The sequence below is a fragment of the Cupressus sempervirens genome, chromosome 8 (genome assembly GCF_028749045.1).
Source record: "Cupressus sempervirens isolate cs-2001-9-10 chromosome 8, ASM2874904v1, whole genome shotgun sequence".
In the NCBI taxonomy this organism is placed as follows: Eukaryota; Viridiplantae; Streptophyta; class Pinopsida; order Cupressales; family Cupressaceae; genus Cupressus; species Cupressus sempervirens.
In genome coordinates, this window is record NC_143125.1 from 828,214,083 (window position 1) to 828,227,364 (window position 13,282).

General features: G+C 32.9%; 2 protein-coding genes across 2 annotated transcripts; both read right to left on the minus strand.

Moving 5' to 3' along the window:
* Positions 1–1,233: 1,233 nt before the first annotated feature.
* Positions 1,234–2,046, minus strand: LOC149544970 (ethylene-responsive transcription factor 1B-like). The gene has a single exon (XM_089796025.1). The coding sequence runs from the start codon at positions 2,044–2,046 to the stop codon at positions 1,234–1,236; it is 813 nt and encodes a 270-aa protein (XP_089652151.1).
* Positions 2,047–9,942: 7,896 nt separating this feature from the next.
* On the minus strand, positions 9,943–10,599 carry LOC149544971 (ethylene-response factor C3-like). The gene has a single exon (XM_089796026.1). The coding sequence runs from the start codon at positions 10,597–10,599 to the stop codon at positions 9,943–9,945; it is 657 nt and encodes a 218-aa protein (XP_089652152.1).
* Between the last annotated feature and the right edge of the window lie 2,683 nt (positions 10,600–13,282).

Genomic DNA, 13,282 nt, shown 5'->3' on the forward strand with positions numbered 1-13,282 from the left:
ATTATTACAATGAAATTGGTCAAAAGAGAATAATCAATAGGTAATTATTTAGAAAGAAAAGTTTTCAAGTGAACTATGTCAACTGTGAGAAGAATTGAAACAAAGAAACAAAAGTGCATTAACCAATTTCATTAAAATTAAATTAATTTAAAAAAATAAAATTAGAAAAGCTTTTGAATACATAATTGTTGTGTAAACATTTTTCCATTAACATTTTGAATTATATTCATGATCTAGCAATAGAATCAAGTGACCGAAAAGTAAAATAACTTATTACAAAAGTATTAAACGTCAAAAGAATTGAAGGATTTAAAAATGCTCACATTTCTAAGAATCCTATATTATTGAAAAATTAATTTGATGAAGAGAAGCCAGAGCTGAATATTTTTTTTCCACAAAACACAATTTACAACTGTTAATGTGACTGTCTAAACATTTTTATATCAGTTTAACTCATATTTCATGATCCTATCATAAGAGTAAAATGGATTCACCAAGAAATTTACTACAAACTATTTAAATTGATGTTTTTAACTGGACCATATAAGAAGTCAAAGGAATTGAAGGTCTAAAAACAATTTATGTTTACAAAACTTTTATTAGAAAGTACTTTCTATAATCATCATAAGAGGAAGTGAACTAAAAAAAAATGAAACAGAAATTTCAAAAGCTTTCTTGATCATTTAAAATCAAATTTGACAATCTATCATCAGAGTGAAATCAGTTGTTACTGAAATCAAAGGCTAGAAAGCATAGAAACAAATACTTAGCATAACTGATTTCATTAACCAAACCAAACCAAATCTCTCACAGAATGCCCAATGACCTTTTAGATTAGAGTAATATGGTTCATACTGATTTTTAACTTCTGACAGGTGTTTAGCCTTATGCGTAGAAACATTAAAATTTAAAAATCTGGTTCAGGATCAACAGTGATTATAAAACACAGAATATGATTAAGAAATTATCATCTGTATAAAATCAAAGGTTGAAGCAAAAGCAACACATTTTGAATACTTCTGAGCTAGATCAATGCATAGAAACAGATAGTAGGAATACCTAATTTCATTAAACCAAAGCAAGTCTCTTACAGAATGCCCAATGACCTTTTTAGATTAGAGTAATATTGTGCATATTGTTTTTAAAGTTCTGGCAGGTGTTTAGCCTTATGTGCATAAATATTAAAACTAGACTTGTTCAGAATCAACAGTGATTATAAGATATACAATGGAACTAAGACATTAGCTGCTCCTGCAGAGAATCAGAGATCCAGGAAGCAGTTATTATCTCACTAGTGAGAAGGAAGTCTTCCAAATAATCTACACCCATATCCTCCAACTCTATCACAAATCTCTCACTGCCCTCACTTGTACTTTCCTCTTTTTCTTCTTCTTCTCTAATCTCACATCCTCCATCAAGAGACTCTTTCTCTTCTTCTCTAATCTCAGATCCTCCATCAAGAGTCTCTTTCTCTTCACTGACTTCATCTGGCAGCTGCATGAAAGATGAAGTAAATATGGGAAAGTTGAGGATGGCTCTTGGGCCTCTAATGGTGAGGGCAGCCCTGTCATAAGCCATGGCTGCGTCCTCTGCACTCTCAAACGTTCCAAGCCACACCCTCACTCCTCTTCTTCTTGAATCTCTTATCTCTGCTGCATATTTCCCCCATGGCCTCTTCCTTACTCCTCTATAATTCCTCTCTCCATCCACCCTCCTTTTCTTCCTCAAACTCCCATTCTCACCTTCACCATTGATGGACGCATAGATACAGCCTTCAATGGTTGAATTCTTCACAACTCCATGCAAAGACAAGTTCTCCTCTGAGCCGTTCTCTTTGCATAGACTCATTTGTTGACCAGAATTCATTCTTTCTGAATATGTAGCAACCATGTATGATTCTGGTTCATCTTCAGAAGGGCCATAACCTAGGGAGGAAGAGGGTATATCATTTATACCACTTTTCTTCACTTGCATGAATTCATTGTACTGGGCTTTTCTCTTGAGATTACTCCCTACAACGTTAATCTCCTCTTTAGAAGAAGCCATTCTTTCCCACTCTTTTCTTTTGTGCCCTAAAAATTGTGAATGTTTGTTTGAACTAGGGAAGTGTAGAATGATGCCTATTTATAACCAAGAGAGTGAAATAATATTTTATTTTCATTGTTGACTACTGTTAAGCGCAGGAACCTGACGTCGACGTTTGTGGAGATTAAATTTTTAAATGCTTGCACGAATGGCCTGTGTGGACCTCATTGACTCATACTTGCGAGTGCTTGTCTGATTCATAAAAGAACACTGATCTTTTTAAGGCTTTTCACATTGCTAGACTGGTCCATTTTGGCGCCTCAGACCTTTTTACTTCGATTTATTTTAATCTTATTACAAGTGGGGTGCCTAACAATCCGCCGTCCGGTGTTTTTAATACGCTAACTGTAGCAGAATTAGGTTTGCATTTACATGTATTTGATCAAATACTATTTTTGACCATAGTCTGTTTGTGACAATAGAGGGCCCGCAATAGCATTGTAAAAGGAGTTGAAATCCGGTCGAAGCTTTTGAATTATATGATTTCTTAATGCAACAGATTTAAATATGTGTTCGAAAACAGAATTTGAATTAACTTATTTTGTATTTCTGCAGCAGTACTCCTTTTCCACTTTTTATTTGGATTATTTTTAATAAAGATGTTGTTTTTCTATTGATAATGTTATTCTTTTAGCTCTTCCTTCAGCTTTTTCTGATCATTTTCCAACTAGTCAGATTCACTACCATCACCACCATTTATCATTTTGTGATAATTTATAAAAACAAGTCATGACCACCTTACATAAGATTCAACCAAGCCTTTCATGTGTATAATCATTTAAGTGTATGTTGTCTATTTCTGTCTTCTTTTAAGAGAATGCAATAGTTTTAATCATCATCATTCATGTTGTGGAGGTAAGTGCAAACATAGGGGTTATTTTAGGTAAGCTCTTATAAGACACAACTTTCTTTCTTTTTTGTTTTTTTCCTTATGTAAAAGAGATAATTTGAAAGATTGTAATTAAGATAATGATACAAGTAGCTGGAGTAGTTAGTAATGAATAGTCTCACACTTTGAATAATTGAAGACCCTTGGACAATAGAGATAAGAACTAGCTTTTAGGTACATTTTTCTTAGATTTTGAGGAGAGCTACTTTGTGGCCTCCTAAACTTGTTTCTTAGGTCCACTTGTGATAGAACAATATTAAGAATTCTATAAACTCATTCTTTTATGCAATATAATTGCCACAGTATTTTAGTACTACACTTTTGTTTGTAGCTCAATTTTAAACATGCAATTCTTTTCCACATTTTTGTGCTGTAATTTTTATATTTTGTCAAGTCTATTTAATTTAGCATTCTTTGACCTATTTTTTGTGCCTAATCATGTCCAATTCCAATCCCATTTAATGAGAAGAAATGGAGTCGTGAATAACATGACTTTTCCTTATTTATACACATGTAACATCATTCATATCTCTATTGTTATATGGGAGAAGAATTAGCCTAGATTAATACATATCTTATTGTAGAGTTTCTTTCTTTGATATATAAATAAGAAACAAGATTTTGGTATGCCCATAGGTGAAGTAGATGAAATATAACAAGTAAAGTGATATCCTCATCAATGATTAAATTATTAGAAATATATTGTTGTAAATAAAATTAAGATAGTAACCAAATGAGATTTTCTATTAATGGTACTATTTTAGTGTTTACTTTAGGGCATCTTGAAGGATTCCTAGAAAGTGTTTAGATTTGAGTTGTAGAGTGGAGATAAAAGAGAGATACCTTCAAAATTATAATTCTAGTAAAAGACAATTTGGGTGGAATTGTATGTTGAAGGGTCTACCTTTACAATGACAACTAGTAGATCGTATGATGTTTCAATTACATCTTTCATTTTTGTAAAATATATTGTATAAATGTAAACAAATATTTTTTCCTCTTTTATTTATACAAATTTTTTAATTGAGACTTAAGAGTCTAATTATGTGATCTTTCTTATAAATGAGATTTAATATAAAAACAAATCATAAGTTTCTAGAAACCTCATAACTGACAAAATTATTATCCATATGGTACATATGAACATAAGAAACATGTAACCTATCTAAAAGTGTTATTCTTGAGTTTATATTTAAAGATGAAAGCACACCACTTTAGAGAGAGGAGTGTTTAGTGTTCAGATGAAACTTGTAGAGAATGATCAAATTATGGTTTGGGGTTTGGAGTTAACCTTCAGTAGTGAAAAGCTATTGTTTGGATTGGTAAAATTTAACATGAATGATACAACATTTGGACGGCCAATATTTCTTAGAAAATATAATTATTTTGGACTATTTATTAAGATGCATAGTTGTTAGAAATAGGATGATAAGACTATTTTTATAATTATGATGAAATCATCAAAATATAACTACTTTGAGAACTAGTTTCTTGATTTTTTCCATCCAAGAGCTCTAGATGTGTTGAATAATCCACTTAATAATATAAAGTTGAGAATTATGAACATAAAGACAAACAAATATAAGAACATGTTTTTTAGTTGAAACATGATTAAGAACAAGTGACAAAGAGTGGCTTAGTACTTCTTATAAGTTTTAGTATAAACTTAATTTTAATTTAATTTTTAATTAAAAATATTAAATATTTAAAGTAATAAAAGCATTAAGAAGGAGGGTGTTAATTTCTTTAATGACTTGCTGGCTCCATCCTTGGACTCTCTCACTCCACAAGACAAGGAACGCGAACTTCTTAATGCTATTCCCTTGTTAGTAACTTGCAAGGATAACAAGCATTTGTTAGCACCTTTCGCCATCAAAGAATTACAAAAAGTTGTCTTCGCTATGAATTTGGATAAAGGTCTAGGTCCTAATGGGTTTATAGCTTTATTTTTTCAGAAATGTTGGGATATTATTAAGACAGACCTTTGGGCTACATTAGATGAGTCTAGAAAAAGCGGTTCTATGCTAAGAAATTTTAATAGTACAAACATCACTTTGATTCCCAAAGTCAAAAATCCACGAAAATTTATAGATTTCAGACCCATTTCACTATGTAAAATAGTTTACAAGATTTTCACCAAGGCCATATATTCAAGATTACAAATAATCTTATCAAAAATAGTATCATCAAAACAAGGTGGGTTTTCTCCAAGTAAAGAAACAATGGATGGAGCTATAGTTGCACATGAGGTGCTCCATTCTATTCATTCAAATATATCCCTGACTCTAATGATTAAATTAGACATGATGAAAGCCTACAACAAAATACAATGATCCTTCCTCTTCAAAGTCCTTCTCAAATTTGGGTTTGATGTGAAATGATGTAAGTGGATTAGGACATGTATTTCTAGAGCCTTTTTTTTGGTGATTGTGAATGGCGATTTCTTTCAATCCACTTAAGGTGTCCGACAAGGTGATACACTATCCCCATCTTTATTTATTCTCATGGCTAAGGCTTTTAGTAGGATGATTAACCTTAAACAAGTTCAACAAAAAATTGATAGATATCAAGATTGCGGGCACATCCTTGGCAGTTACTCATTCTTTATTTGTAGATGATACATTATTGTTTGGTAGATCTTTATTTATTCTCATGGCTGAGGATTTTAGTAGGATGATTAACCTTAAACAAGGTCAACAAAAATGGATAGATATCAAGATTGCGGGCACATCCTTGGCAGTTACTCATTCCTTATTTGTAGATGATACATTATTATTTGGCAGAGCCAATATCCAAGAACCCAAAGAAATTAAAAGAACACTAGATCTTTACATGGAGTTTTCAGGGTAGAGGATTAATGCTCATAAGTATAAAGTTTATGTGTTTTTTTACCTATGAAGTGATATCCACAAAGCTGATCAATATTTTAGGATTTTCTCAAGAAACTTTGCCTTCATTATATCTTGGCATCCCTTTATTTGCCGGTGACACCAAAACTTCTAACTAGAAATAAGTTTTGGAGAAGATTAAGAGTAGGATCTGCTCTTGGAAGTATAGATGGTTATCGCTATTAGGTAAAATCATGCTGGTCAAATTAGTTATATCCACAATTCCTAATTATACCATTTCTATCTTAAAAGTGCCAGCTATCATTCTTAAAAAAATTTAAAAAGCAATTAGAGATTTCATTTGGAACAACATGTCTGATGACAAGAAAATCCCTTTGATATCCCTTAAAGAAATGGCTATCGATAAAGTAAAGAGCAGGATTGGTTTGCATGACATGAGCAAGAGGAATGTTGCTTTTGGAGCCAAATTAGTTTGGAACATGTTTAGGAATCCTGAGAATAATTGGTACAAAATTATGCAAGAAAAGTACATGGATTCTCAAGATTCCAAATGCATTTTAACAATTTCTAATCCACCAAATGGTTCAGCGATGTGGAATTTTATGATTTCTTCGAGGGAGTTGATCACCAACTTCATATATTGGGAGGTGAAAAATGGTGAATCAATTAAATTTTGGGAGGATTCGTGGTATGGTATGCCTCCTCTTATGGTCAATAATGTATTGAATGGGGTCACTTAGATCATCAAAGATAACTAGGGTATCTTTTTGATAGATTATGTCCTAGCAGTAGAAAGATTTTTTGGTAAAGCCATTTAGAAAAATCCTTTCACTTTACCTATTTCTCAAGACCATAAATTGTGTCTCCATAAAATTTTGTCTAAGGGGAAGATCTTTCTTAAGAATACAAATGATGATATCTTGTGGGCTCCTTCACTTAATGGCGAGTACTCTTTCAAAGATGGGTACAAAGCACTATCTTTGTTGGAACATCATGTAGCAAAGCAAAGGGCATTTTTTTTTTGCTGGAATAATGTGGTCCTTCCCAAGGCTGGTTGCTTCATGTGGCTCACATTGAGCAAGATAATCTTATCTAGTGATAGATTGCTAAAACTCAATATCTCACAACCTCTTTAACGTGTATTATGTAAGGAAGTGTTTGAAGATGTGGATCACTTATTTGTTCAGTGCAGTTTTGCCCAGCAATGCTCGTATTTAGTGATATCAAAGCTGAACCTATCTATGCCTCTTCTAAATAAGTTATGGGGATTTGTTTGATTCATGACCTACTCTTTTTTCAAATTCTTACTTTGCATGTATCTAGAAGTGTACTCCTACATTAGTAGTGTGGGAAATTTGGTGGGAGTCAAATAAACAAATATTTCAAAGTGTGAGCTGTCCCATAGAAGTGGTGCTTAAAGGATTAGAAAAGTCTATCTCAGAGGTGGTAAATGCACATGTGAAAGAAAAGGTTAGTAACTACAGTTTTACTCATTGGGATAGTTTTCTCCTTAAAGAGTGGAAATAGAGTGGAAATATATTGTTGTTCCCCCATTCATATATCTACACCCTTAGTGAATAAAAAGGTAGATAGATCATATATTAGGTGGAAGCCTTTGTCTATGGGTTTTATTAAAGTAAATTTTGATGGTTTCTCTAAGGGAAATCCAGACAAATCGGGATGTGGCATTTGTTTAAGAAATCATTTGGGTGAGGTAGTTGCATTTAAGTGTCTTCCTTTACCTTCAAGTATGAATAATTTGGTTGAGGCCTATGCTTTACTCCATGGCTTGATTCTTTGAAAAAAATTGAGGCTTCAGAAGATTCAAGTGGAAGGCAATTCTACTTTCATCACTAATGCTTGCATTAATAGAAACACTCTTAACTAAAGAATCAAATATGTCATGTCTAATATCTGGAATATGTTAGATATGTTTGAAATATGTCATATTTCCCATGTCTTCAGGGAAGGGAATTCTATAGCTGACCTACTCGCGATTTGGGGTTCTAAAGGTGTTTACCTAGACTCTACAGGCATGGAGATCTATGTGAATAATTTTCCAGATTTGGAACATCTTATTTTTATTGACAAAGAGATTGTTAAACTGTGATCAATGTTTCCAACTGGCCTACACATGTCCTATTCTTTTCACCGGCTTGGAGGGAATCTTCAAACATAATATTTGGAAAATTGTTCAGTTTCAGCCTCGATTCAAGATGCAGCAGTACAGTCCAAGCATTCCCAAATGGGGTGACTTTGCTCTAGGATGTTTGTGCTATGTTTGGAGTTCTATTTCTGCTATTGGTTTGGTGTGTAGTTTTCCGTTTAGTTCAAAACTTCTTTTGTATTGTATTTATCTTCTATTTATATATATCAAGCTTTTTGTCTTTCACCTTAAAAAAAAAACGTATTATATAGTTATGATGTATGCTCATAGTCTAAGCGGGTATAGCTATTTGTCTCACAGACTCCATTTTTTGCTGGATTAATGATATGCAATAGATAAAAATAATAATTTGAATAACTAATTTTATTATATCAGACTAAAATTTTTACAATTTTTCAGTTATTTTTTCTAAATCTTACCTATATGAATATGTAAGTATTCTTTTATCAACATTTCAGATCATGTTCTATGATCTATTATAAAAGTTAAGTAAAACAAGGAAGAAATTTTTTTCATTGCAAAATATTTAAAATGAATGTTTTGTAGTGAACTATATCAGTACTCAAACTAACTAAAGATCTTTAGAAACCAATCCCATTTGCAACACTTTTAGATGATAAATAAAATAGATTGATACAGAGAAACAAAGAGCTGAATAACTGATTTCATTTAAATAAATCTAATTTTTCAAAAAAGTTCTGAAATATTATGTAAATGATCATGTAGGTATTTTCTATTTGCAATTTAGGATTGTATTATGTGATCCATTATTACAATGAAATTGGTCAAAAGAAAAGTTTTCAAGTGAGAAGAATTGAAACAAAGAAACAAGGTGCATTAACCAATTTTATTAAAATTAAATTAATTTTAAAAAGTAAAATAAGAAAAACTTTTGAATACATAATTGTGTAAACACTTTTCCATTAACATTTTGAATTATATTCATGATCTATCAATAGAATCAAGTGACGGAAAAGTAAAATAACTTATTACAAAAGTATCAATGGTCAAAATAATTGAAGGGCTTAAAAATGCTCACATTTCTAAGAATCTTATATTATAGAAAAATTAATTTGATGAAGAGAAACTAGAGCAGAATAATTTTTTTTCACAAAAAACAATTTACAACAGTTAGTGTGACTGTCTAAACATTTTTATATCAGTTTAACTCATATTTCATGATCCTATCATGTGATAAAATGGATTCACAAAGCAATTTACTACAAACTATTTAAATTGATGTTTTTAACTGAACCATATCAGAAGTCAAAGGAATTGAAGGTCTAAAAACAATTTATATTTACAAAACTTTTATTAGAAATTACTTTCTATAATCATCTTAAGAGGAAGCGAACTAAAAAAAATTGAAACATAAATTTCAAAAGTTTTCTCGATCATTTAAAATCAAATTTGACAATCTATCATCAGAATGAAATCAGTTGTTACTGAAATCAAAGCTTAAAATACATAGAAACAAATAGTTAGCATAACTGATTTCATTAACCAAACCAAACCAAATCTCTTACAGAATGCTCAATGAGCTTTTAGATTAGAGTAATATGGTGCATACTAATTTTTAACTTCTGACAGGTGTTTAGCCTTATGCGGATAAATATTAAAACTAGAAAATCTGGTTCAGAATCAACAATGATTATAAAACACAGAATATGACTAATAAGTTATCATCTGAATAAAATCAAAGGTTAAAGCAAAAATAACACATTTTGAAAACTTTTGAATTAGATCAATGCATAGAAAAAGATAGTAGGAATACCTAATTTCATTAAACCAAAGCAAGTCTCTCACAGAATGCCCAATGACCTTTTTAGATTAGAGTAATATTGTGCATACTGTTTTTAAAGTTCTGGCAGGTTTTTAGCCTTATGTGTATAAATATTAAAACTAGAAAGTCTTGTTCAGAATCAACAGTGATTATAAGACATACAAAGGAACTAAAACATTAGCTGCTCCTGCAGAGAATCAGAGATCCAGGAAGCAGTTATTATCTCACTAGTGAGAAGGAAGTCTTCCAAATAATCTATACCCATATCCTCGAACTCTATCACAAATTTCTCACTGCCCTCACTTGTGCTTTCCCCTTTTTCTTCTTCTTCTCTAATCTCACATCCTCCATCAAGAGACTCTTTCTCTTCTCTAATCTTAGATCCTCCATCAAGACACTCTTTCTCTTCACTGAATTCATCTAGCAGCTGCATGAAAGATGAAGTGAAAATAGGAAAGTTGAGGATGGCTCTTGGGCCTCTAATGGTGAGGGCAGCCCTGTCATAAGCCATGGCTGCATCCTCTGCACTCTCAAATGTTCCAAGCCGCACCCTCACTCCTCTTCTTCTTGAATCTCTTATCTCTGCTGCATATTTCCTCCATGGCCTCTTCCTCACTCCTCTGTAATTCCTCTCTCCTTCCACCCCTGATTTCTTCCTCCTGAAACTCCCATTCTCACTTTCACCATTGATGTACTCATAAGTACAGCCTTCAATGGCTGAATTCTTCACAACTCCATGCAAAGACAGGCTCTCCTCTGAGCCATTCTCTTTGCATAGACTCCCTTCTTGACCAGAATTCATGCTTTCTGAATATGTGGCAACCATGTATGATTCTGGTACATCTTCACAAGGGCCATAACCTAGGGAAGAAGAGGATATATCATTTATACAGTTTTCTTCACTTGCATGAACTCATTGTACTGGGCTTTTCTCTTGAGATTACTCCCTACAACATTAATCTCCCCTTTAGAAGAAGACATTCTTTCCCCACTCTTTTCTTTTGTGCCCTAAAAATTGTGATTGTTCGTTTGAACTAGGGAAGTGTAGAATGTTGCCTATTTATAGCCAACAGAGTGAAGTAATATTTTATTTTCATAGTTGACTACTGTTAAGCACAGGAGCCTGACGTGGACGTTTGTGGATATTAAATTTTTAAATGCTTGCACGAATGGCCTGTGTGGACCTCATTGACTCATACTTGCGAATGCTTGACTGATTCATAGATGAACACTGATCTTCTTAAGGCTTTTCACATCGTTAGACTACAAAAATTCTAGTTTTTTTGTAATGCTCGTCCATTTTGGCGCCTCAGACCTCTTTACTTCGATTTTCTTAATCTTATTACTAGTGGGGTGCCTAACAATCCGCCGTCTGGTGTTTTCAATACGCTAAATGTAGCAGAAGTAGGGTTGCATTTACAGGTATTTGATCAAATACTATTTTTAATCATAGTCTGTTTGTGACAATTGAGGGCCCGCAATAGCTTTGTAAAAGGACTTGAAATCCGATCGAAGCTTTTGAATTATATGATTTCTTAATGCATCAGATTTGAATATGGGTTCGAAAACAGAATTTGAATTGACTTATTTGTATTTCTGCAACAGTACTGGCTTCTCTTTTTCCATTTTGTATTTGGATTATTTTTAATAAAGATACTATTTTTTTTAATTGATAATGTTATTCTTTTGTATTTGGGTTATTTTTAATAAAGATACTATTTTTTTATTGATAATGTTATTCTTTTAGCTCTCCTTCTGAAAAATAAATCACAACACTTTAAAATTTTGCTCGACAACAACTAATACGGCACAAGTGAGTGCCGAGTGACAGCAGGTAGTGGGTGCCGAGTAAGTTCGGCACAAGATGAAGATGAGTTAACTGGCATACAAGGGCAACTCGGCAATAGTGTATGCCCAGTGACCTCGGTCACCACTGTTAGGTGATGCTTGATAGTAGAGGATGCCGAGTGAGCTTGGTAAACAAAAAGGAAACCGAGTGAACTTGGTGAGGGTAGAAAGGAAGATTTGGTGGATTTGGTAAAGACAACTTATCTTGTACAAACCAAGTGACCTTTTCATAGACCTCCATCTTTTTCCACCATTAAAATGTAGAGAGCCGAAGGATGAAGCTTTCAAATATGAACTTATCAAATGCAACAATACTATGCAATGATGAATAGAAGCAGAGAAACACAAGGATGTTTGCCTACTTGCTTGTTTTCTTTCTATTCAAATATGATAAAACTATTACAAAATCTAGGAGCATTCAGCTTCAACTAGAAAACTCTAAAATCTTCAAACTAATAAAACTTAAAACTTACAACTTACAGCTATAATGGCTGCATACAAAAATGGCTGGAGTAGTCACTGCTTCACAGGACAAATCGAAAACAACAAACTTACAGAATGAAAAGAGGAAACACATGCAATTGCAGACATGAAACTAACTTCCTTCTATCTTCTAAACTCTTGCAGACATGAAACTAACTTCTTTCTATCTTCTAAACTCTAAATTGATTTGCTGATCGACTTCTCTTCTCTGCTTTGCAACCCACTCTTCTGCAACTGCTCAACTGCATCAACTAATCAAATGAAACTGATTCATTCCTTTTTGTCTCTTTCCAAAAAATATTTTTCTCTCTCATTTTTCAATTTTGAACTCACCTAATGTGCATTAACTTTTTTGATCGTTCTGCTAGTCGTTAGGGTGGTAGGTGGGCATTTCTCTCTAGGGGCTAACCACCCACCTGCTGCATTAAATATTTTGACACTCCCCCTTTGTCCTGAGCCAAAAAAAAACAAGGATCAGTCTTGATCTAAATCAACTACACCAAGACTCTCTCTTAGGTGCCCAAAAGTTCTAGTGCTCAAAGGCTTTGTAAAAATGTCTGCTAGCTATTGCTCTAAGTTGCAAAATTTTATCTTGACACCTCCATTCTCCACCAACTCTTTGATGAAGTGATATCTAATCTCTATATGCTTACTTCTACCATGGAAGATTGAATTCTTGGACAATGCAATTCAGGATGTTGTCACAGCAAATTGTGGTTCCATCCTCTTGCCTTTCATTTAAATTTGTCAAGACCCTCTTTAACCAAATAGCTTCACATGTTGTTGCATTCACTGCTATGTATTCAACTTCAGCTATAGATTGAGAAACAATAGGTTGCTTCTTGAATGCCCATGATATTGCACCCGATTTCATATGAAACATGTATCTAAAAATGTTCTTCCTATCATCTTAACTTCTAGCCCAATCTCTTTCTGTGTAACAAACCAATTTGAAATCATTTTTTGCAATATACAAAATCCCAAATCCCTTGGTACCATTAACATACCTTAAGATCATTTTTCCTGCTTGCCAATGGGAATATTTTGGTATTTCAATAAATCTAGAAATCAAGCTTACTGCATACATCATGTCTAGCCAAACTACAGTCAAATACATCAAACCTCCAACCATACTCTTGTATGGTTTTGGATTCACACTTTTGTTGCAATCTTCTTTG